The following is a 27,355-nucleotide window of genomic DNA, read 5'->3' as shown; positions in this document are numbered from 1 at the left end:
AAAAAAAGTCATTTAGCATATTGGCTTTTTCCTCATCCTCATCCACCATTTCACCCAGACTATTTTTAAGGGGGCCAACACTATCATTTTTTAGTTTCTTACTATTTACGTAGTTAAAGAATATTTTGGGATTATTTTTACTCTCTCTGGCAATGAGTCTCTCTGTCTCAATCTTTGCTGCCTTGATTTGCTTTTTACAGAATTTATGTAATTTTCTGTATTTATTTAATGCCTCCTCACTACCTACTTCCTTTAATTCTCTATATTCTTTCTTTTTATCACTTATTGCGCCCCTTACAGCTCTATTTAGCCATATTGGTTTCCTCCTATTTCTAGTATGTTTATTCCCATACGGTATATACTGTGCACAGGTCCTATCCAGGATGCTAATAAACGTCTCCCATTTTCTTTGTGTATTTTTGTGTCTCAGGATATCGTCCCAGTTAATTGCACCAAGATCATCTCTCATCCGTTGGAAATTTGCCCTCCTAAAATTTAGTGTCCTTGTAAGCCCTCTACTACAAATTTTATTAAAGGATTCATGAAAACTTATTATTTTGTGATCACTATTCCCCAAGTGACCCCCAACCCTTACATTTGCTATGCGGTCTGGCCTGTTGGTTAATATTAGGTCTAGCAGTGCTCCCCTTCTTGTTGGGTCCTGAACCAGTTGTGAAAGGTAATTGTCTCTCATAGTTGTCAAAAACCAATTACCTTTGCTGGAACTGCAGGTTTCTGTTAACAATTTTGCTTTCTAACCCAGGCACGGTATGTGTAAAGAGCTCCATGGAGTAACCCGTTGTGTCGCCTGACGCATCCTTCTCTGTTGTTCTGGGTGAAGAACGCAAGGAAGCGACTTGTTCCAGACCGGGAGCATCCACTAACGACGCACTGCTTTTAAATTTAGCACTTTCCGAAGAGGAGGCGAAAGAGCTAGAGGCAGAGTCAGCAAGGAAAGCCAGAACTTGTTCCTGCTGCTCCGGCTTTAAAAGCGGTTTTCCTACTCCCAGAAAAGGGAACGTTCGAGGCCTTGTGTAGCCAGACGATGACGCTGGCTCAACAACTCGAAACTTAGGTGCTATATTGCTTTTCCCACGACCACCTGATGCTCCACCACTACCATCATTACCAGCTGGCAATGACCGCCCACGGCCATGACCTCTTCCACCAGAGTTCCTCATTCTTGGAAAAATGTAACCAAACTAACAAACGTTATATGGTACTGTAAAACCAGTTACAAGGTGTACGTAAACTTGTTGTGAGTTTAAATCTCCCTTTTATAGGTGGGTGAGACTGCAGGGAAAATCAGGCCCACTGTATTACACTACACAGTTTGAGTGGCAGAAAGTGGATGACAGATATCAAAAAATACAAGGGCTGTAGTAGAATTTCAATCTCCCTACAATGATCAAAGGAAAAGTATGGCAGCAATAAAAAGGACTGCTGCACACAAGAGTGTGGACAAAGAAACAAGAGAACTGTGCAGAAAGGAGCAACAGGATTTTTGCTTTGAAAAAAGCAGTTGGTTTGCACAGCGGCGTACACACAGCAATGCAGCTATCAGGGAGCCTTATAAGGCAGCCTAATAAGCTACAGCGCTGATGCACAGAAATCTAGCCTCCACTGTCCCTGCAAAGAAAAGGTGGTGTTGGACAGTGGAAATCGCTACAGCACAAGCGGTTTGTGGGTTAATCTTCCCTTCCTAACGCTATCCCTGCTTCAGACGAAGCTACAGCAACCTCTCCCTATGCTCAGATCAGCAGCAGTAAGATGGCGGTCGGCGTGCACGCCCCTTTATAGCCCCTGTGACGCCGCAGAAAACAAGCCAATCACTGCAATGCCCTTCTCCAAGATGGTGGGGACTGAGACCTATGTCATCACGCTGCCCACACTCTGCGTCCACCTTCATTGGCTGAGAAATGGCACTTAACGCGTCATATGAAACGCGACTTTGGCGCGAAGATCGCGTACCGCATGGCCGAAACCACACTGGAATCGGGTCGTATTTCATGAAACCCGACGACTTATGAAATTGACCGATCCGTTTCGCTCAACTCAACTCTTGTGCATGCCCTCATCATCTCCCGCCTTGACTACTGCAACACCCTCCTCTGTGGCCTCCCCGCTAACTCTCTTGCACCACTCCAGTCTGTCCTCAACTCTGCTGCCCGGCTAATCTGCCTCTCTCCTCGCTACTCCCCTGCTTCACCCATCTGCAAATCCCTCCACTGGCTCCCAATTCCCCAACGAATCCAGTTCAAACTACTAACACTGATCTACAAAGCCATCCACAACCTGTCCCCTCCCTATATCTCTGAACTAATCTCCCAATATCTTCCCTCACGTAATCTCCGATCCTCCCAAGACCTCCTACTCTCTTCCACACTTATTCATTCCTCACACAACCGACTCCAAGATTTCTCCCGAATATCCCCCATCCTCTGGAATTCCATGCCTCAACACGTCCGATTATCCACCTCCCTCGGATCCTTCAGACAGAACCTGAAAACCCATCTCTTCAGGAAAGCCTACAGCCTGCTATAACCATTCTGCCACCTCATCGCCACCCGATCTGACGCCTCACCACCAAACAAGCTGCTGCCGCCTCATCGCCACTCGAGCTGCTGCCTTACCATCATCCGAACTGCCGCGTCACCACCACCAGAGCTGCCCCCTCACCACCACCAGAGCTGCCCCCTCACCACCACCAGATCACCCCCGACCTTCTGTCTCTTCCTCATTATCCCGTAGAATGTAAGTCCGCAAGGACAGGGTCCTCTCCCCTCTGTACCAGTCTGCCATTGTAAATTTGTTTACTGTAAACAATATCTATAACTCTGTATGTAACCCCTTTCTCATGTACAGCACCGCTGAATTAATGGTGCTGTATACAGTGCCTTGTGAAAGTATTCGGCTCTCTGGAACTTTTCAACCTTTTCCCACATATCAGGCTTCAAACATAAAGATACCAAATGTAAATTTTTGGTGAAAAATCAACAAGTGGAACACAATTGTGAAGTTGAATGAAATTTATTGGTTATTTTAAATTTTTTTGGAAAATCAAAAGCTCAAAAGTGGGGCGTGCGATATTATTCGGCCCCTTTACTTTCAGTGCAGCAAACTCCCTCCAGAAGTCCATTGTGGATCTCTGAATGATCCAATGGTCTCCTAAATGCCTAATGATGATAAATATAATTCACCTGTGCAGGGCTGTATTTGCCACTGGGCACTTGAGGGCACGTGCCTAGGGCGGGACGATGCCGGGGGCAGCACCTGAGCAAGTTTTTTTTTTTTCCTTTTTTTTTAATTAGAGTCCGGGGTCACTTCCTGACCACCCGCCCTCCCCTCCCGGCCGCCCGTCCGCCTGTCTGCCCCACCTGCCTCCTTGAAGACATCATACTCACCCTACTCCAGCGATGCCTGGTCTCAGCGCCAGCAGCTCATCCTGTGTGAGCGATCACATGGTACCGCTCATCAAGGTGATGAATATGGATGCATATTCATGACCTTAATGAGCGGTAACATGGGACCGCTCACGCAGGAAGAAGATGTTGCGCAGGGACAGAGATGGAGGGATGTTCGGTGCGTGGTGTGGAAAAGGTGAGTATGACAGCCGGGGAGGACAGGGGGGAGGATGAAGAAGGACTGGGAGCTGAGACATGCAAGATGGGAGCAGGGAGTCGAGCCATGCATACAGGAGGGGAGGGAAGATGAGCCATGCATACAGGATGGGAGGGGGGGTTACATGAGCGATGCATATGGGAGGGGGGTGAGATGAGCCATGCATACAGGATGAGAGGAGGGAGTGAGATGAGCCATGCATACCGGATGGTAGGGGGCATGAGATGAGCCATGCATATATGCATATGGGGGGAGAGATGAGCCACGCATACAGGATGGGAGGGTGGGAGGGGGGTGAGATGAGCCATGCACACAGGATGGGAGGGGGGTGAGATGAGCCATGCACACCGGATGGGAGGGGGGAGATGAGCCAGGCATACAGGATGGGAGGAGGGGGTGAGATGAGCCACGCATACAGGATGGGAGGGTGGGAGGGGGGTGAGATGAGCCATGCACACAGGATGGGAGGGGGGAGATGAGCCATGCATACAGGATGAGAGGAGGGGGTGAGATGAGCCACGCATACAGGCTGGGAGGGGGGTGAGATGAGCCATGCACACAGGATGGGAGGGGGGTGAGATGAGCCATGCACACAGGATGGGAGGGGGGAGATGAGCCAGGCATACAGGATGGGAGGGGGAGATGAGCCAGGCATACAGGATGGGAGGGGGGAGATGAGCCATAAATACAAGATGGGAGGGGGGAGATGAGCCATAAATACAAGATGGGAGGGGGCATTATAAAGTAAGGAGCATCATGTGTGGCCATTGTACAGTATTGAGCATCATGTGTGGCCATGATACAGTACAGAGCACTGTCTGGCCATTATACAGTATTGAGCACCATGTGTGGCCATTATAAAGCATAGAGCACTGTGAGGCCATTATACAGTATGGTGCACTGTGTGGTCATTATACAGTATGGTGCACTGTGTGGTCATTATACAGTATGGAGCATCATGTGTGGCCATTATACAGTATGGAGCATCATGTGTGGCTATTATACAGTGTGTGGTCATTATACAGTATGGAACAATGTGTGGTCACTATACAGTATAGAGCACTGTGTGGCCATTATACAGTATGGAGCATCATGTGTGGCCATTATACAGTATAGAGCACTGTGTGGTCATTATACAGTATAGAGCACTGTGTGGCCATTATACAGTATGGAGCATCATGTGTGGCCATTATACAGTATGGAGCATCATGTGTGGCCATTATACAATATGGAGCATCATGTGTGGTCATTATACAGTATAGAGCACTGTGTGGCCATTATACAGTATGGTGCACTGTGTGGCCATTATACAGTATGGAGCATCATGTGTGGCCATTATACAGTATTGAGCACTGTGTGGTCATTATACAGTATGGTGCACTGTGTGGTCATTATACAGTATGGAGCATCATGTGTGGCCATTATACAATATGGAGCATCATGTGTGGTCATTATACAGTATAGAGCACTGTGTGGCCATTATACAGTATGGTGCACTGTGTGTCCATTATACAGTATGGAGCATCATGTGTGGCCATTATACAGTATTGAGCACTGTGTGGTCATTATACAGTATGGAACACTGTGTGGTCATTATACAGTATGGTGCACTGTGTGGTCATTATACAGTATGGAGCATCATGTGTGGCCATTATACAGTATGGAGCATCATGTGTGGCCATTATACAATATGGAGCATCATGTGTGGTCATTATACAGTATAGAGCACTGTGTGGCCATTATACAGTATGGTGCACTGTGTGGCCATTATACAGTATGGAGCATCATGTGTGGCCATTATACAGTATTGAGCACTGTGTGGTCATTATACAGTATGGAACACTGTGTGGTCATTATACAGTATGGTTCACTGTTATGATCTGGTGGCCTAGGAGCAGCATGAGACGTACTCTGGAGAAGGTGGTACCTGTACTGACCGCAAACCCTGAACCTAGCACCGCAACTAGAAGTAGCCGTGGGATGTACCTAAAACTCCCTAGACACCTCGACACAGCCTAAGAACTAACTTCCCCTAAAGATAGAAACGGGAAAACTATCTTGCCTCAGAGAAAATCCCCAAAGGATAGACAGCCCCCCACAAATATTGACTGTGAGAGGAGAGGGAAATGACATACGCAGACTGAAATCAGGATTTAGCAAAGGAGGCCATTCTAGCTAATAAAGAATAGGACAGAGTACTATGTGGTCAGTATTAAAACACTAGAAAATATCCACCACAGAAAATACAAATCTCCACATCTGACTAAAGACATGGAGGGTATATCTGCATCTCCAGAGACACAGCTTGGCTGCAAAAAATCCTTCACAGACAAAAGCTGGACAAGACAAAACATGAAAATGCACTGAACAATAAGGTCCACAGCATGTGGACAGCAAAAACAAAGCCAGGACTTATCTTTGTAGAAAAGAACAGCAAACAGGAGAGACCAGGAATGGATGTGAATCCTCCAAAAACAATGGACAACTGGCACTGACTAAAGGATCAAGCAAGACTAAATAGCCCAGTCCAAATTGCAATAAGTGGACACACCTACGATACGATACGATACACTTTATTGATCCCGTGGGAAATTATGGTATCACAGCAGCACGACTTAAATCATAAAAATCATAAAGGAATTACATAGTTGACATGACAGTGGAGTTGACAGAAGAACATTATACATTAGAATAGGACATACACAACGAGTGAACTGAAATGTAGAGAAATAAGTAGACATTCACCAACACCTGATAAATGCTGCGATCCAAAGACAGCAGCACTACCACTCATAACCACCGGAGGGAGCCCAAGAGCAGAATTCACAACAGTTCACTGTGTGGCCATTATACAGTATGGAGCCTCATATGTGGCCATTATACAGTATTGAGCACTGTGTGGTCATTATACAGTATGGGGCACTGTGTGGTCATTATACAGTATGGAGCATCATGTGTGGCCAATATACATTATTGAGCACTGTGTGGTCATTATACAGTATGGAACACTGTGTGGTCATTATACAGTATGGGGCACTGTGTGGCCATTATACAGTATGGAGCATAAAGTGTGGTCATTATACAGTATTGAGCACTATGTGTGGCCATTATACAGTACAGAACATTGTGTGGCCATTATGCAGTATGGAGCATCATGTGTGGCCATTATACAGTACAGAACATTGTGTGGCCATTATGCAGTATGGAGCATCATGTGTGGCCATTATACAGTATGGAGCATCATGTGTGGCCATTATGCAGTAAGGAGCATCATGTGTGGTCATTTTACAGTATGGAACACTGTGTGGTCATTATACAGTATGGAACACTGTGTGGTCATTATACAGTATGGAACACTGTGTGGTCATTATACAGTATGGGGCACTGTGTGGCCATTATACAGTATGGAGCATAAAGTGTGGCCATTATACAGTATTGAGCACTGTGTGGCCATTATACAGTATGGAATACTGTGTGGCCATTATACAGTATGTGCACTGTGTGGTCATTATACAGTATTGAGCACTATGTGTGGCCATTATACAGTACAGAACACTGTGTGGCCATTATGCAGTATGGAGCATCATGTGTGGCCATTATACAGTATGGAGCATCATGTGTGGCCATTATGCAGTAAGGAGCATCATGTGTGGTCATTTTACAGTATGGAACACTGTGTGGTCATTATACAGTATGGAACACTGTGTGGTCATTATACAGTATGGAGCACTGTGGCCATATTTTTTCTTGTTTATAATTATTCTTTATGAAACAGTGTGATCAGCAGTACTAAATGGGTGTGATTGGGGCGTGGATATGTGTGTGACTAGTTGTGAAATCAGTGTGGTCAGAGGCATGGCCTAAAATTTGCCACAGCGCACTGCGAGTGCAGCAAACTTTGTCCCTCTTTCCCTTCTTCAAAAGTTGGGAGGTATGATACCGCATTTGCCAGATCGCGGCAAGTGCTGCAAATGTCCGCAAATCCCATAGGGAATAAATGAGGCCGAACGCAGTGTTTCCGTTACACGGCAGATGCGGAAAAACTGCCAGATCTGCTGCAAAAGGCGATTTTTCACATCAGCGATTTTTGACAAAGTCAATGCCGATAGTGTCATACTCACCAAAGGGGGAGGCAGCACTGTAACGGGGTCTATTGGGCTGTAGTACCTCTATCAGCACCCCCCGTGTTTCAGGAGGTCCACTCTGCTTTTGCTGGATTCTGAATGAAGGACGCTGGCTGGAACTCCTTGATTACGTGAGAGCATATAAAAGCTGACTGCTACTCCACGTATTTCCAGTCTAAAAGAACACACTTTATTCACAGCACACAGAATATATAACACAGATACACAGGGCAGGCCAATAGAAAAAGCAGGCCAGACATACATTACAATAGCCGCAGGGGGCCGAAGCCTGCTGATATTTACTGTGGGAATTACAAAGGTGGGGGAGGTCAGAAGGAGAATATCTTGTCCCCTGTGGACTGATGCATTTCATATGGAACCTATTGTACATAATATATACTGCATAACATATTCTTGGTGCTGGGGGTTCTGTAACACGGCTCCCCTATTCAGCGACGCGATCGGCATACACAGTCTGATCCTTAACGGATCGGTTTGGGGATGACCAAAGTTTATGGGGTTGGTACAAGTTCAGTTTGTCGACTTAGTCCATCGGCATTACCGTTTTTTTGCCGGGTCTGTAGTGGATGGTGAAGTCCAGAGGTTGTAGCGCTAAACTCCACCGCAGACGTTGTCTCCGGAGACCCGATTAAGCCAGACTAGGGGATTATGGTCCGTTAGGAGGGAAAACTGTCATCCATACAAATATGGTTGTAACTTTTTGAGTGCCCATACTATTGCCAGGCACTCCTTCTCGATGGCCGCATAGCTCACTTCACGGGGCAGTAGTTTCCGACTCAGGTAAGCTACCGGGTGTTCTTGGCCGTCTGGCCCGACTTGGCTTAGTACTGCCCCCAATCCAAACATAGAAGCGTCTGTGTGAACAAGGAAACGTTTAGTTTGATCGGGTGCGGCCAATACAGGGGTATTGGTGAGGACGTCCTTTAGCTGGCGGAAGGCTTCCTCACACTCTGGGGTCCAGGTTACCTGGCGGGGTTGGTTCTTACGGGTCAGATCAGTGAGGGGCTTGGCCACGCTGCTGTAACTGGTAACGAATTTCCTGTAATACCCCGCTGTCCCTAGAAACGCCATGACCTGGGTTTTAGTGCGTGGGGTGGGCCATTTGGCTATGGCCTCAATCTTGGCTGGTTCTGGTCTCTGTTTCCCACTTCCCACCCAATGCCCTAAATACTGAACCTCTGCTTTGCCCACGTGACACTTGTTTGGGTTCAGGGTGATTCCGGCCTTGTGGATCCTGTCTAATACTGTCTCTAGGTGATTTAGATGCTCTTCCCATGTCGCGCTGTAGATGACGATGTCATCCAGGTAGGCACACGCATAGTCCTGGAGACCATCCAGAAGCTGGTCAGCCAGCCTCTGGAAGGTCGCCGGGGCAGTCTTCATCCCGCATGGCATAACTCGAAACTGGAATAAGCCAAACGGGGTGACAAATGCCGACTTGGGAATAGCATCAGGACTAAGGGGAATCTGCCAGTAGCCTTTGCATAGATCAATGGTGGTCAAATACTTTGCCCCTGCCAGCCGGTCTAACAAGTCATCCACACGCGGCATGGGATACGCATCCGTCACTGTTTTCTCATTGAGCTTACGATAGTCTATACAACCGTGTAGTCCCATCCTTCTTGGGCATTAACACTACGGGGGATGCCCAGGGACTATCTGACTCTTCAATGACCCCTAAACGCAACATCTCTTGTATCTCTTGTCGCATCCCCTCTCGTACAGACTCAGGGACGCGGAAGGGGGGTTGTCGCAGGGGGGTCTGATCCTGGGTCTCAACCTTGTGTTGTGCCAGGTGAGTGTACCCAGGTTTCCCCGAAAACATCCTCTGTCGCTGCCTCAACAACTCCTCCGCCTGCTCTCTCTCCCGGGGACCTAAGTCTTCACCCCAGTGTACCTGGTCCCATGTTTTAGACTGAGTCCTCTCCCCTAAGACATCAGGCAAGGGAAGTCCGGCTAAATCCTCTGCTTCAGGTGCACAGATGGCCACTACCTCTTCAGGGCGCTCCCGATAGGGCTTCAGCATATTCACGTGGAACATGCGGATAACCCTGGGGTCGTCACAATCGGCGACATTATAGGTGGTGTCGGCTATTTTCCCCACTACCTGGTAGGGCCCCTGCCATGCAGCTTGGAACTTGTTCTGCCTAGTGGGCTCTTACACCAGGACCTTCTGCCCTATTTCCAAGGTGCGCTCTCTGGCCTCCGATCGTACCATACGCGCTGGCGCCGCTGGGCCACCTGCATGTTCCCACGTACAGCCTGGGTCAGCTCCTGTAGGTGGTCCCGGAATTCCAGCACATAGGGTACAATAGGTACCCCTTGGTTAGTTGTAGCCCCCAATGCCGGGTCAGCTTCGCCTTGATAGCAGTGTACAGCGGCCCGGCGGAAGGTAGCTGTTCCTGCCTTTGGCCACTGGGTATGCTGAGTCCAGTTGGGACATTGTCTTTGCAGGTGGCCCAGCTGACGGCAGGTGTGGCATCACGCCCCAGGGGAACTGTGGTAGGCCGGGTTACTAGCTGGTCCCCCTACAATCTTCGGTGGTTTGGGGCCCTCCAGGTCCATGGGCGGACCCCTAGTGACCATCTTTGATCTGGACAACTGAGGCCTCCTGGTGTCATGATGTTCATTGGCCAGACGAGAGGCTTCCTCAAGAGTCATTGGCCGCCTGTCCCGAAGCCATTCCTGTGTCTCAGGGTTTAGTCCATCAAAGAATCATTCTAACAAGAAGAGCTGGAGGACGTCCTCCTTAGTGGTTGCTTGGCTCCCTTGTATCCACTGTAGCAGTGACCGCCGTAATTTACAGGCCCATTCAGCGTGGGTATCGGTTACTTGTTTTATAAGTCCGCGGAACTTTTGGCGGTATGCCTCTGGTGTCAGCGCATACCGGGCCAAGATCACTTCTTTGATCCGCTCATAGTCCATACAGTCCTCATCAGGTACCGTGCGATAGGCGTCCGCTGCCCGGCCTGTCAGCTTGCTGGCCAGAATCTGAACCCGTTCCTCCGGCTTCACTTGATGAAGGGCACACTGCCGCTCAAAGTCCTGCAGAAAGCCATCAATGTCTTCCTCTGCCTCCCCCAACTGTCAGAAGGCATTATACTGGATCATCTTTTTGTGGCTTACTGTTGAAGGTACCTGGGCGGAGGCCAGAAGTCCCCTTGCTCGCTGACTCTCCTCTCTCCGCTCTGCCATCTCCATCTTGGCCAGCTCCACTTTGGTCCGCTCTGCCATCTCCATCTTGGTTAGCTCTATCCTGGTCCGCTCGGCCATCTCTTCCTTCAGATCAGTACGCACATCAGCCATCACCTCTCGTATGATCTCTACTGCAGGGTTTGGGCCATAGAACACCAGTCTGTTCTTTACCTCCCTCTGGAATTCAGTCTCCTCCACGTTCACATTGGGGGGCGCTGCACTGTCGTGTTCCATGATGGCTGCTATCAAATCCGCTTTTGTTTTGTTGCTGGCGATTAACCCTCGGGCTTCCACCAGATCTTTTAATGTAGTCCTCTTTTTTTTTTTTTAATTTAAATAGATTTTTATTAACAATATAAAAAAAGGAGAACAACAGAATGCCATTTACATTGCATTATATCAGATACACATTTTCTTACTTTTAATAAACCCCAACATTACCCCAACTACCCCCCTCCCCCATAAGACAGCTCAGTCTCAATCTCCACCCCACCGAGGCATTATCTGCCTCTTGTAATTTATCCTCTTCCAGGTCTTAGGAAACACGACGCCTATACTCCTCAATCCAAATCAAGCCAAGGAGACCATATTTTATTAAAGAGTTCTATTTTCCCCCTTTTACTGTACACCCCCTTTTCCAATTTTAGACCATGTTGAACATATTGGAGAAATTCCCTTCTCACAGGTGGTTCCGCGTTTATCCAGTTTCGTGCTATTACTTTCCTGGCCATGTAGAGTAGCCTAGCAATTGCAATCTTCCAAGTATTGTCAACTCCAATTTCTTCCACATATCCCAGCACACATACTATCGGGTCTCTAACAACTCTGCACTTATACGCTGCTTCAACTCGGCTCAAAACCACCACCCAAAAGGCAGCCAGTCTCGGACACGTCCACATCATGTGATATATTCCTGCCTTCTCACTCGCACACCTCGGACACCCAGAATTGGCACGCAATCCCGCTTTGTATAACACTTCCGGAGATTTATATACCCTATGCAAAATGTATAGCTGCGAGAGCCTATATGGTTCACTCAAGGATAGTCGCGGAACCCACTCCATCACCGGGCAGCACGGTGGCGTAGTGGTTAGCACTGCAGCCTTGCAGCGCTGGGGTCCTGGGTTCTAATCCCACCCAGGACAACATCTGCAAAGAGTTTGTATGTTCTCTCCGTGTTTGCGTGGGTTTCCTCCGGGCACTCCGGTTTCCTCCCACATTCCAAAGACATACTGATAGGGATTCTAGATTGTGAGCCCCATCGGGGACAGTGATGATAATGTGTGCAAACTGTAAAGCGCTGCGGAATATGTTAGCGCTATATAAAAATAAAGATTATTATTATATTATTATCACCGATTCCCAGGTTTCATTTTCCATCGGCCCCACTTCTCTCTCCCACTTAGCTCTCGCCTTTATAGGGAAATCTAGCAGAAATGTGTGCATAAGGTCCTTATACAGAGTGGAAATAACTCCCCTTGTAGTTCCTTCACCACACACATACTCCAACACTATATCATCTTGAACCCTGATATCAACCTTCTTATTCTGAGCTCTAAAGGCATGTCTCATCTGCGCATACTGATATTCCCCTGTGGATCGCAAACCAAATTCTTCCTGCAATTGGGAAAAGGACTTCAGCTCCTGCTGCTGGATTATCTGGTGAACAAAGCAAATTCCCTTATTCTGCCATTCCATCAATCCTCCCAGGGCCTCAAAATCCTTTAAGTTGTGGTTAGACCATATCGGTGTGAATTTAGTCAACCCTGTAACCCCACGAATCTGCCTTAATCTATTCCATAATTTACGAATCAGGAACAGGGTTGGGTATATTTTCCCCAGCGCGCCCAATGAGCCATCCTCCAAACACCTGGCCATCGGTCGTCGGTCCGTCACCTCTTCCAATAGCTGTTGTACTGCACTGGATGACGCCCCTCGCGCCCAGCCCTTCAAATGCTGGCTCTGGGCCGCAAGGAAGTATATTTCCGGGTTGGGCAAAGCCAAACCACCATCTTCCTTGGGTCGTTGAAGCGTCTCCAAGCTAATACGTGGATATTGTCTACCCCATATCAAACTTCTAAAGAGGGCATTAATCTGCCTGAACTTCCCCCGAGGGATCCAAATTGGTGCGTTATGCAGAACATAAAGAATTTTGGGCATAAGGACCATTTTAATAAGGTTTACCCTACCGACGACCGATAGATGTAGCTTATTCCAGGCGTCTACCTTTGCCTTGAGTACCCCCATAACAGGAGTCAAATTTCTTTGCAGAAACTCCGCCACCGGCACCGAAATCCATATTCCAAGATATTTAAATTGGGAAACCACCTTCAGCCTCTCATCCCCAACATCCTCACTCACATTCTCTCCTACGTCATCCACTCTAAAAAGAACCGTCTTATCCCAATTAATTGTTAGTCCCGACACAGTACCAAATCTCTCAACAATTTCAACGGCCCCTCTTAGTGAATTGTCTGGATCCTCCAGGAACAGCAAAACATCATCCGCATATAACGCTATTTTTTCCTCTACTTTGCCATACCTAAACCCAGGGACCCCATCCGACTGCCGAATCTTAGCAGCAAGAGGTTCTACAGCCAACGCGAACAGGAGGGGTGAAAGCGGGCATCCCTGCCTAGTACCCCTAGCCAGCCCTATAGGACGAGATAGCTCCCCATTTACTCTAATTCTGGCGGATGGTAATGAGTACAACAGCTGTATCCAGGCCACAAACTGCGGGCCAAACCCCATACGTTCCAGCACCTGCCAGAGGTACCCCCATTCGACGCTGTCAAACGCCTTGTGTGCATCTAGCGATACAATCACTCTTCGACCACAGTTATCAGACTCTACCTGCAAATTTACATATAACCTCCGCAAATTGATCGCCGTTGATCTATCCGGCATAAAGCCAGATTGGTCCGAATGCACCAGACTCGCAATAACACTAGAGAGGCGGAGAGCCAACACCTTGGCCAGAAGCTTGACATCAATTGTTAGTAAAGAAATTGGGCGGTACGACTCCGGTTTCCCCAAGTCCTTATCCTCCTTTGGAATGACCACTATTATGGCCTCTCTCATAGAGGCTGGCAAGCGCCCACAAGACCTAGCTTCCTCCAATACCATTTTTAATCTAGGAATCAACACTTCTGCCAACCCTTTATAGATCTCAGCGGGTAACCCATCGACCCCAGGCGCCTTCCCATTGGCCATAGACATCAATGCACGACTCAATTCCTCCTCAGTGATAGGGGCCTCAAGGCTCTCCCTATCTGCCTCACTCAGTCTCGGCAAATCCAGACCTTCCAAGAAAGTCAGTGCATCCTCGACCGATTCACCAACCCGAGAGGAATACAAATCTGCATAGAAGTCCGCAAAGGCTCTCAAAATTTCAGGTGTTTCCGTTATTTTACCTCCACTAGCAGAATCCAAAGAGTGTATATATGAAGAACCTCTCTGAGCAGCAGCCACTACCGACAGCATATGTCCCACTGTTTCTCCCTCCTGATAGAACAATACCCTTTGGAAATCTCGTTTCCTCTCAGCTTTGCCTAGCAGAATTTTTTCCAAATGATTTTGTGCGTTTTTCATTCTTCTCTCTGCCTCAGGGGTTCCCAGTGTAGCCATCCCATCCTCTGCTTCCTTCAACTCCTCAACTGCCGCTTTTTCTACCTCTCTCGTCCTCCGCTTACACCTACTAATGTCCCTAAACAGTAGTCCCCTCAGGTACGCCTTCATTGCATCCCAAATTGTAAGAGCATCAGTACTTCCATCATTTAAGAGAAAGAATTCCGCCACCTCCCGTCCTATACTTTCCAACTCAATACTCTGTAACCAATTAGGATGAATCTTCCATTCTCTCCCACTTAGCGAGCGAGCCCCCTCCAATCTAACCTCTACTTCAATTGGACTATGGTCCGACAAGGCCCTTGGCAGATATCTCACCTCCCCAACCAACGTGTCCAAAATCCTGTTACCCAGAGCCATATCAATCCTAGAGAGTGTGGCATGTGCCGGTGAATAACATGAGTACCCTCTCTCCCCCACATGTCTAACCCTCCACAGATCAATCAAACCTATCTCCTGTATATAGGTGCCAAATGTTGTTATGTGTCCCTCCGACCTATTCTGAGTATTTTTATTTTTATCCCAATATTCATCACAGATGTTATTTAGATCTCCGATAATTAGTAACGGTGTCGGTCCCCATTTTTCCACTCGCTCCATTACTTCTCTAATCTTCCTGCTAGAGTAGGGAGGCGGAATATACATCGCGGCAACACACAGCATCACTCCATACAGTATACACCGTAATAGTACATACTGTCCCTCCACGTCCACATATACCTTCACCTCCTCATACTGAACTCCCGCTGGAACCAAGATTGAGACTCCTCTTGCATACGTGGAGAAGGTAGAATGATATCCCCTCTGGATCCATCGTCTATTCAAAGCATCCACTTTTTCCCTTACCAAATGCGTCTCCAGCAAGCATATCATTGAGGCCCTTTGGTCTCTTGCATATTGCAAACACGCAGCACGTCTAGATTTCTCCCCTAGGCCTCTCACATTCCAGCACAAAATCTTAAAACGGGTCCCCATCACTTGGCTCATCTTCACTATAAGTATCATCAATTTTGAGCTCAGGCTGTCTAACTACCCTCCCCCCCCCCCCCCTCCCAACTCCCCCTCCCACCCTTCCCCCCTCACATCTAACCATTCCACCTCTTTCCAAGAGTGGGGCATCATCGCCCATAGCGAACACTCCGTTTGGCATTACCTTCCCAACCCTCCTCCCACCACTGTACATAACAGGATTTCAGACATTTTGAAGAATAACGTTCTCAAAACATTTTAACTTAGAATTATTTGCACACACAAGAAGTCTGCATAAACTTAAAATATGTCGCAAACCCTTCCTCCCCCTTTCCCAGCAGCCATTACACCATCCCTTTCCCTTCTTCCCCCCCCATACCCCTTGGCTTGTCAATCACATGACTCTTTTCCAACTGACAGATAAGTAAACAACTTCAGACTCTTCCCACAGTTTCAGTCTCCTTTTCCTTTAAGCTTTTTAGCATTAATATCGATCCACTGGGTAGCTTCCTCCGGCTTCTGAAAAAAATGAATTTTATCAAACGCCACCACCCTCAGTCTTGCTGGAAACATCATGGAGTATTGCACTCCCAACTCCCTCAGCCGTCTCTTGATACCCGTGAACATCATCCGTTGTCTCTGCACCAAAGTAGAATAGTCCGGGTATATAGCAATCTTTTGACCTTCAACTGTCAGATCCGTCATGTCTCTGGCCTTCCTCAGGATAATGTCTCTGTCTCTATAGTTTAGAATTTTGGCAAGCATGGTACGGGGATTCGCTCCAGGGACAGGTGGTTTCGGCGGGACCCTATGCGCTCTTTCTACCGCGAACACTTTTGTTAGCGCCATATCTCCAAATGTCTCTAACAGCCATTTTTCAATATATTCCGTTGGATTCCTCCCTTCAGCTTTTTCAGGGATGCCCACTATGCGAATATTGTTTCTTCTGGACCTGTTCTCAAGGTCCTCATTTTTCGCAGCCAATTCAGCTATTTCTTGAGTGAACTTTTTCTCTGCTTTTTGCAGCTGCACTATATGGTCTTCTGCAGTGCTCACTCTCTCCTCTACCTCCCCCACACGTTTGTCAATCTTCTGCATGGCTGCGTTTATCTGGGCTGTGTCCCCCTTAACCTCCTGTATCTGTATGGTCAGAGATTGTTTACATGAAGAGACTAGCGCAAAAACGTCTCTTAGGGTAGGCTCAGCTTCTGGCGCCATTTCCTCGGGTCCCCCTTCTGCCACCGCCATTTTACTCTCCTTTCTCCCCTGTTGTACCTCATGTTCTCCTGCTGGGCTCTCCTCCTCCTCCTCCTCCTCTTCGGTATCAGCTCCGGCTCCCTCCTCTGCGGCCTCCGCTCTCGCAAACTGCTGGAGCTTTGCCGCTACCTCCATGCGCTTTCTGCATGCGGCGTTCTCCTTGTCTGCCTTTTCCCTCAAGTCGGCGCCATCTTGGATTGCACCTGCATCCCCGGCTCCCGCGTCCTTCTGCCGTCTCCTGGTCATGTTCGTCGGTTCCAGCGCTACCGAACAGCACCGCCGGCCTCTCCAAGTCTCCCCGCAGCCAGTAAGCCCCCGCAGGGACCAAACAGCAGCGGCTCTGCAGGATTTTACAATATACAGCGGCGGGAGCTCACAGCCGCATGTCCGCTCACATGGACTCTCAGGCCACGCCCCCCAATGTAGTCCTCTTTATCTTCTGGTAGTTGTCTTCCATTCATTCCTTTCCTCCTGTAGAAGGGGTATCACATCCCGCTGTCTGCCACCAGTGTAACGGGGTCTACTGTGCTGTAGTACCTCTTTCAGCACCCCCGTGTATCAGGAGGTCCACTCTGCTTTTGCTGGATTCTGAATGAAGGATGCTGGCTGGAATTCCTTGATTACGTGAGAGCATATAAAAGCTGACTGCTACTCCACGTATTTCCAGTCTAAAAGAACACACTTTATTCACAGCACACAGAATATATAACACAGATACACAGGGCAGGCCAATAGAAAAAGCAGGCCAGACATACATTACAATAGCCACAGGGGGCCGGAGCCTGCTGATATTTACTGTGGGAATTACAAAGGTGGGGGAGGTCAGAAGGAGAATATCTTGTCCCCTCTGACCAGGGGCGCAGCCTGTGGACTGATGCATTTCACATGGAACCTATTATACATAATATATACTGCATAACATATTCTTGGTGCTGGGGGTTCTGTAACAACTGCATTTGGCCTACTAGTTGGGTTGGGGCCTACTAACTGTGTCTGCCGCTCCAAGGTTTTCTCCTGGTTTCCTTTCCTGAGCTTCGATCTTCAGGCTTTTCATTAAGTAGTTTTTAGATTACACTGCATTTGGCCTACTAGTTTGGTTGGGGCCTACTAACGGTGTCTGCCGCTCCTTGCTGTTCTCCTCCACTGAACAAAGCAGTGCCGCCTGTTTACTACTGTTACCAATTTTGAACTGCATTTAGCCTACTTACTGATTTGGGCCTACTCACTGTGTCAGCCTCTCATTCCAGTTGTCCTCCACTGAACAAAGCAATGCCGCCTGGTTAGTCCTGTTACCAATTTTGAACTGCATTTAGCCCACTTTATTCTTTGGGCCCATATCTGTTTCCCCCTCATCCTGCCCATTGCCCAGCCAGTGATAGATGAGTCTGCTGGTACATTGACCCATAATGCAACATGCAACATTCCCCGTGCACGCTACACTGCAAGATTGTGACCTTGCTGAAAGTCAGGTCCCCCTTCCCGCATACCATACACCTTACACGGGGACAAAGAGGAAGGTGCAGATAAAAGTGCAGGTTCCTTCATCAGGTGGGGGGGAATAATCGTTGGCGACGTCACTGGTACAGGGCCCCTCATAGTACACAAAAGTGTAGCTGCCGGTGGGAGGCGCCCCCGCCGTGCAAACACCCCCCCGTACTTTGAGGGGCCCTGTGCCAGTGCCAATGCGAACAAGTGGGCCCCCCTGCTTGCTCAGGATCACAGCACTTGCAAAGTTGAAATACTTACCTCTCCCTGCTCCACTGCCGTGATGTGGTCCACGTTTCTTGGGCCCACTAAATACTTGAACTAACCATACCCCCCACAACTTTAGCCAAAGGACCCCCAATTTCAAATGCCTAACTATTATTGTAAGGTAAATTAAGATTGACAAGCTTCAGTAACAAAAATGGATGGTTTTGCCATTAAAATGGGCTCTGTACATGATTTCCTGTCCTCCACTCACTGCCGACTATGCTTCCCCATTGACTTGCATAGGGTTTCGTGTTTCGGTCGATCCCCGACTTTTCGCGATAATCGGCCGATTTCACTCGACTCGACTTTTGAGATAGTCGAGTTTTCGCGAAACCCGACTCGACCCTAAAAAACTAAGTCGCTCAACCCTAGGTAAAGTCCTCGGAAGAGATGAGGAGTTGGAGGTGGCTGTGGTGGGCGGAGGAGAGAGTTTAATGTGCTGAACAGTTGTTTTTGGTTGTAGGATAATGAAGATACAAGGTTTGTGAAATAGGTCTGTTTAGCAAAGGTGAGGGCTAATTTGAAGGCAAGTGTAGCTTGTTTGAAAGCAGTGAAGCTGTCTGGCAGCCGTGATTTCTTCCAACACCGCTTCGTGACCCTGGATGCTTGTCGAAGTTTTTTGGTGAGATTGTTATACCAGGGTTGCCTATTGATTTGTCACACTTTGCCATGTGTGAGAGGAGCGACTGAGTCTATGGCTGATCTGGGGGTGGAGTTATAGAAAGCGGTGGGCTGTCCATGTCGTGGAGTGGAGATATGGTGGACAGGGGTAGAAGAGAGCCTGAATGTCTAGGTGTGCGAGGTTTCTGCGAGGATGTGGTAGTGGCTGGGCATGGAGGGCGGGTGAGGAGGACAAGGATGAGAAGGTGAGTAGATGGTGGTCAGATGGGGGAAGGGAGAGGTTGTGCGATTAGTTAAGGAACAGAGGCAGGTGAAGATGAGGTCTAGTATATGTTCGTCTGTGTGGGTGGCTGAGGAGGACCACTGAGTAAGTCCAAAGGATGAGGTAAGGGCCAGGAGCTTGGAGGCTGCTGGCTGGCGGGTGTCAGTAGGGATATTAAAGTCACCCATTATGATGGTGGGGATGTTAGCGGAGAGTTCAGAGTTCGGAACAGGCAGAGGGAGTTGTTTTCAAGAGATTTCTTTGATTTGGTTTGTATGTTTCTCCTAATCCTTTTCCCCTTTGGTTTGTCCCACCCTCTCCTGCCTTGATTCTGACTCATTAATTTTGAGAGTTTATTTGTATGATTATGGTTTTCTTTTATCCCTGTCTGTTTTCCCCTGTCTGTCAGGTTTGTTTTATTCTATACACTTCTTCCCCATACCTCCCTGGGTGGGGGAGGAAACGCATAAATGTGCATAGAGTAGCATAGCGAAGTACAAGACCCCAGAGTCTGTACCATCAGAGGGAATCTGGGGACAGGAGTAGCCGAGGGTCCTCCTAGCTTGATGGACTGGACACGACACATTGTCCCTGGAAGTCCTGCTGCAATATTGTGAAGTGTAAGCGCATTCATTAAACATCTGCAGGCAGTGCTCTGACTTCACATCATATCTTGATTCTCTGAATTTTAATTTAATTTTTTTACTTTTCTACTCAATCGTGCTGGACATTGGGGCTTAGTCAGCCCCTCCGAGCACTGAAGAGAAGCACACAGAGTCCGATATAGTTATAAAAGTGACACAGGGGCTTGTGCTGAAAATCTGTCTCTCCATACACAGGATTACACGATAGTGCGGAAGACATCAGGTGATTGTGTGACTCCTAACATCCATCTCTACGGGTCCGGAGGGCGGAGCCAGAAACTTATTACAGAATCTCCGCACTCCCCAACACCGGAGACGAAGATCCTAGAACTCACCAGCAAGATCACTGAGCTGCTGACTGGAGAGGTGACTGCTGGGAGATTACCCGGGAGGATTCTGGGTGATGAGCGGAGAGGAGACTGCTGGGAGATTATACAGTGTACACTGGAGGATTCTGGGTGATGAGAGGAGACTGCTGGGAGATTATACAGTGTACACTGGAGGATTCTGGGTGATGAGAGGAGACTGCTGGGAGATTATACAGTGTACACTGGAGGATTCTGGGTGATGAGAGGAGACTGCTGGGAGATTATACAGTTTACACTGGAGGATTCTGGGTGATGAGAGGAGACTGCTGGGAGATTATACAGTGTACACTGGAGGATTCTGGGTGATGAGAGGAGACTGCTGGGAGATTATACAGTGTACACTGGAGGATTCTGGGTGATGAGAGGAGACTGCTGGGAGATTATACAGTATACACTGGAGGATTCTGGGTGATGAGAGGAGACTGCTGGGAGATTATACATTATACACTGGAGGATTCTGGGTGATGAGAGGAGACTGCTGGGAGATTATACAGTATACACTGGAGGATTCTGGGTGATGAGAGGAGACTGCTGGGAGATTATACAGTATACACTGGAGGATTCTGGGTGATGAGAGGAGACTGCTGGGAGATTATACAGTGTACACTGGAGGATTCTGGGTGATGAGAGGAGACTGCTGGGAGATTATACAGTGTACACTGGAGGATTCTGGGTGATGAGAGGAGACTGCTGGGAGATTATACAGTGTACACTGGAGGATTCTGGGTGATGAGGAGACTGCTGGGAGATTATACAGTATACACTTGAGGATTCTGGGTGATGAGAGGAGACTGCTGGGAGATTATACAGTATACACTGGAGGATTCTGGGTGATGAGAGGAGACTGCTGGGAGATTATACAGTGTACACTGGAGGATTCTGGGTGATGAGAGGAGACTGCTGGGAGATTATACAGTATACACTGGAGGATTCTGGGTGATAGGAAGAGACTGCTGGGAGATTATACAGTGTACACTGGAGGATTCTGGGTGATGAGAGGAGACTGCTGGGAGATTATACAGTATACACTGGAGGATTCTGGGTGATGAGAGGAGACTGCGGGGAGATTATACAGTATACACTGGAGGATTCTGGGTGATGAGAGGAGACTGCTGGGAGATTATACAGTGTACACTGTAGGAGTCTGGGTAATGAGAGGAGACTGCTGGGAGATTATACAGTGTACACTGGAGGATTCTGGGTGATGAGAGGAGACTGCTGGGAGATTATACAGTATACACTGGAGGATTCTGGGTGATGAGAGGAGACTGCTGGGAGATTATACAGTATACGCTGGAGGATTCTGGGTGATGAGAGGAGACTGCTGGGAGATTATACAGTATACACTGGAGGATTCTGGGTGATGAGAGGAGACTGCTGGGAGATTATACAGTATACACTGGAGGATTCTGGGTGATGAGAGGAGACTGCTGGGAGATTACCCGGGAGGATTCTGGGTGATGAGCGGAGAGGAGACTGCTGGGAGATTATACAGTGTACACTGGAGGATTCTGGGTGATGAGAGGAGACTGCTGGGAGATTATACAGTGTACACTGGAGGATTCTGGGTGATGAGAGGAGACTGCTGGGAGATTATACAGTATACACTGGAGGATTCTGGGTGATGAGAGGAGACTGCTGGGAGATTATACAGTATACACTGGAGGATTCTGGGTGATGAGAGGAGACTGCTGGGAGATTATACAGTATACACTGGAGGATTCTGGGTGATGAGAGGAGACTGCTGGGAGATTATACAGTGTACACTGGAGGATTCTGGGTGATGAGAGGAGACTGCTGGGAGATTATACAGTATACACTGGAGGATTCTGGGTGATGAGAGGAGACTGCTGGGAGATTATACAGTATACACTGGAGGATTCTGGGTGATGAGAGGAGACTGCTGGGAGATTATACAGTATACACTGGAGGATTCTGGGTGATGAGAGGAGACTGCTGGGAGATTATACAGTGTACACTGGAGGATTCTGGGTGATGAGAGGAGACTGCTGGGAGATTATACAGTATACACTGGAGGATTCTGGGTGATGAGAGAAGACTGCTGGGAGATTATACAGTGTACACTGGAGGATTCTGGGTGATGAGAGGAGACTGCTGGGAGATTATACAGTATACACTGGAGGATTCTGGGTGATGAGAGGAGACTGCTGGGAGATTATACAGTATACACTGGAGGATTCTGGGTGATGGGAGGAGAGGAGACTGCTGGAAGATTATACAGTATACACTGGAGGATTCTGGGTGATGAGAGGAGACTGCTGGGAGATAATGCAGTGTACACTGGAGGATTCTGGGTGATGAGAGGAGACTGCTGGGAGATTATACAGTATACACTGGAGGATTCTGGGTGAGGAGAGGAGACTGCTGGAAGATTATACAGTATACACTGGAGGATTCTGGGTGATGAGAGGAGACTGCTGGGAGATTATACAGTATACACTGGAGGATTCTGGGTGATGAGAGGAGACTGCTGGTAGATTATACAGTGTACACTGGAGGATTCTGGGTGATGAGAGGAGACTGCTGGGAGATTATACAGTATACACTGGAGGATTCTGGGTGATGAGAGGAGACTGCTGGGAGATTATACAGTATACACTGGAGGATTCTGGGTGATGAGAGGAGACTGCTGGGAGATTATACAGTATACACTGGAGGATTCTGGGTGATGAGAGGAGACTGCTGGGAGATTATACAGTATACACTGAAGGATTCTGGGTGATGAGAGGAGACTGCTGGGAGATTATACAGTATACACTGGAGGATTCTGGGTGATGGGAGGAGAGGAGACTGCTGGAAGATTATACAGTATACACTGGAGGATTCTGGGTGATGAGAGGAGACTGCTGGGAGATAATGCAGTGTACACTGGAGGATTCTGGGTGATGAGGAGACTGCTGGGAGATTATACAGTATACACTGGAGGATTCTGGGTGATGAGAGGAGACTGCTGGGAGATTATACAGTATACACTGGAGGATTCTGGGTGATGAGAGGAGACTGCTGGGAGATTATACAGTATACACTGGAGGATTCTGGGTGATGAGAGGAGACTGCTGGGAGATTATACAGTATACACTGGAGGATTCTGGGTGATGAGAGGAGACTGCTGGGAGATTATACAGTGTACACTGGAGGATTCTGGGTGATGAGAGGAGACTGCTGGGAGATTATACAGTGTACACTGTAGGAGTCTGGGTAATGAGAGGAGACTGCTGGGAGATTATACAGTATACACTGGAGGATTCTGGGTGATGAGAGGAGACTTCTGGGAGATTATACAGTATACACTGGAGGATTCTGGGTGATGAGGAGACTGCTGGGAGATTATACAGTGTACACTGGAGGATTCTGGGTGATGAGAGGAGACTGCTGGGAGATTATACAGTGTACACTGGAGGATTCTGGGTGATGAGAGGAGACTGCTGGGAGATTATACAGTGTACACTGGAGGATTCTGGGTGATGAGAAGAGACTGCTGGGAGATTATACAGTGTACACTGGAGGATTCTGGGTGATGAGGAGACTGCTGGGAGATTATACAGTATACACTGGAGGATTCTGGGTGATGAGAGGAGGCTGCTGGGAGATTATACAGTATACACTGGAGGATTCTGGGTGATGGGAGGAGACAGCTGGGAGATTATACAGTATACACTGGAGGGTTCTGGGTGATGAGAGGAGACTGCTGGGAGATTATACAGTATACACTGGAGGATTCTGGGTGATGAGAAGAGACTGCTGGGAGATTATACAGTGTACACTGGAGGATTCTGGGTGATGAGGAGACTGCTGGGAGATAACAGTGTACACTGGAGGATTCTGGGTGATGAGAGGAGACTGCTGGGAGATTATACAGTGTACACTGGAGGATTCTGGGTGATGAGAGGAGACTGCTGGGAGATTATACAGTATACACTGGAGGATTCTGGGTGATGGGAGGAGACTGCTGGGAGATTATACAGTATACACTGGAGGATTCTGGGTGATGAGAGGAGACTGCTGGGAGATTATACAGTGTACACTGGAGGATTCTGGGTGGTGAGAGGAGACTTCTGGGAGATTATACAGTTTACACTGGAGGATTGTGGGTGATGAGAGGAGACTTCTGGGAGATTATACAGTGTACACTGGAGGATTCTGGGTGATGAGAGGAGACTGCTGGGAGATTATACAGTGTACACTGGAGGATTCTGGGTGATGAGAGGAGACTTCTGGGAGATTATACAGTATACACTGGAGGATTCTGGGTGATGGGAGGAGACTGCTGGGAGATTATACAGTATACACTGGAGGATTCTGGGTGATGAGAGGAGACTGCTGGGAGATTATACAGTGTACACTGGAGGATTCTGGGTGGTGAGAGGAGACTTCTGGGAGATTGTACAGTATACACTGGAGGATTCTGGGTGATGAGAGGAGACTGCTGGGAGATTATACAGTATACACTGGAGGATTCTGGGTGATGAGAGGAGACTGCTGGGAGATTATACAGTATACACTGGAGGATTCTGGGTGGTGAGAGGAGACTTCTGGGAGATTATACAGTATACACTGGAGGATTCTGGGTGATGAGAGGAGACTGCTGGGAGATTATACAGTATACACTGGAGGATTCTGGGTGATGAGAGGAGACTGCTGGGAGATTATACAGTATACACTGGAGGATTCTGGGTGGTGAGAGGAGACTGCTGGGAGATTATACAGTATACACTGGAGGATTCTGGGTGATGAGAGGAGACTGCTGGGAGATTATACAGTATACACTGGAGGATTCTGGGTGATGAGAGGAGACTGCTGGGAGATTATACAGTATACACTGGAGGATTCTGGGTGGTGAGATGAGACTGCTGGGAGATTATACAGTGTACACTGGAGGATTCTGGGTGATGAGAGGAGACTGCTGGGAGATTATACAGTATACACTGGAGGATTCTGGGTGATGAGAGGAGACTGCTGGGAGATTATACAGTATGTACTGGAGGATTCTGGGTGATGAGAGGAGACTGCTGGGAGATTATACAGTATACACTGGAGGATTCTGGGTGATGAGAGGAGACTGCTGGGAGATTATACAGTATACACTGGAGGATTCTGGGTGATGAGAGGAGACTGCTGGGAGATTATACAGTATACACTGGAGGATTCTGGGTGATGAGAGGAGGCTGCTGGGAGATTATACAGTATACACTGGAGGATTCTGGGTGATGAGCGGAGAGGAGACTGCTGGGAGATTATACAGTGCACACTGGAGGATTCTGGGTGATGAGAGGAGACTGCTGGGAGATTATACAGTGTACACTGGAGGATTCTGGGTGATGAGAGGTGACTGCTGGGAGATTATACAGTATACACTGGAGGATTCTGGGTGATGAGAGGAGACTGCTGGGAGATTATACAGTATACACTGGAGGATTCTGGGTGATGAGAGGAGACTGCTGGGAGATTATACAGTATACACTGGAGGATTCTGGGTGATGAGAGGAGACTGCTGGGAGATTATACAGTATACACTGGAGGATTCTGGGTGATGAGAGGAGACTGCTGGGAGATTATACAGTATACACTGGAGGATTCTGGGTGATGAGAGGAGACTGCTGGGAGATTATACAGTATACACTGGAGGATTCTGGGTGATGAGAGGAGACTGCTGGGAGATTATACAGTATACACTGGAGGATTCTGGGTGATGAGAGGAGACTGCTGGGAGATTATACAGTGTACACTGGAGGATTCTGGGTGATGAGAGGAGACTGCTGGGAAATTATACAGTATACACTGGAGGATTCTGGGTGATGAGTGGAGACTGCTGGGAGATTATACAGTATACACTGGAGGATTCTGGGTGATGAGAGGAGACTGCTGGGAGATTATACAGTATACACTGGAGGATTCTGGGTGATGAGAGAAGACTGCTGGGAGATTATACAGTGTACACTGGAGGATTCTGGGTGATGAGCGGAGAGGAGACTGCTGGGAGATTATACAGTGCACCAGAGGCGTAGCTAGAGCTTTTGCCGCCCGGGGCTGTTCCCGAGTTTGGCGCCCCCCCCCCGGCTCAATACACACAAAGGTTACCAAAAACGGTTTTCCTGTTTTGTAGAACTTAAACTGGGCCTAATGGTGTCACCCCCACATGCCACACCTGTGACTTAATACCACCACACCATGACCAGGCCACATAGTGACCGAATAATACTACATACAAGGGACAAATACCACAACACCATTTCCAGACCACATATTACCACCACATAGTGACTGAATACTACAATACTGATCAGTAATAAAAAAAACCCCACAATACTATCACCATAAGTGCCAGTATTCACAGGAGATCTGTACTTAGTATGCAGTGTCTGTGTAGAGGTAATACAGAGATCACTGGTGACATTATACACAGGACCTCTATATAGTATACAGTGTATAGTGTCAGTGTATAGGTAACACTGACTCACCAGTGACGTCTCTAGGTGAAGTCCTTCATCTTTCAGCCAGCACAGACCGCCATCATTCCTTCCAGCCAGGACTCGTTTCTGCAGGAAATAACACAGTTATCTCGAGCTCCGCTTGCAGAACACATTACTTAATTTTTCACAACTTCTACATTACATCACATGAAGAAAAAAAGGTGATATAGTGTCACTCTGCACAGTAACAGGACCGCCCCCCCATTTAAAACAGTATACTCAAAAAATAAAATAAATACATCACTGCAGTAATAATATCCCTTAATTAGCCCCTATGGTAATAATATTCCCCACCCTGGCCCCGTTTCTCATTCCTGGCTCCAGCCATATGTTCTCGCATCCTGCCCTCATGAGTATCCATTCTACCCCATATGATCTCCCCATCCTGCCCCATCAGCCTCCA

The 27,355-nt window shown here is 48.0% G+C and overlaps 1 protein-coding gene across 2 annotated transcripts in view; it reads left to right on the top strand.

Annotated features, from left to right (window-relative positions):
* LOC138638943 (oocyte zinc finger protein XlCOF22-like) overlaps window positions 1-27,355 on the top strand; it is a 129,352-nt gene that overhangs the window by 57,286 nt on the left and 44,711 nt on the right. For both annotated transcript variants that reach the window (XM_069728700.1, XM_069728701.1), the window contains one exon: window positions 20,289-20,459. In XM_069728700.1, the coding sequence (XP_069584801.1) occupies window positions 20,289-20,459 (171 nt within the window). The remainder of the gene's footprint in view (window positions 1-20,288; window positions 20,460-27,355) is intronic.

Source organism: Ranitomeya imitator, chromosome 5 (genome assembly GCF_032444005.1).
Source record: "Ranitomeya imitator isolate aRanImi1 chromosome 5, aRanImi1.pri, whole genome shotgun sequence".
Classification (NCBI taxonomy): domain Eukaryota; kingdom Metazoa; phylum Chordata; class Amphibia; order Anura; family Dendrobatidae; genus Ranitomeya; species Ranitomeya imitator.
The sequence above is the reverse complement of the archived record's forward strand: the minus strand, read 5'-3'. Positions and strand labels throughout refer to the sequence as shown.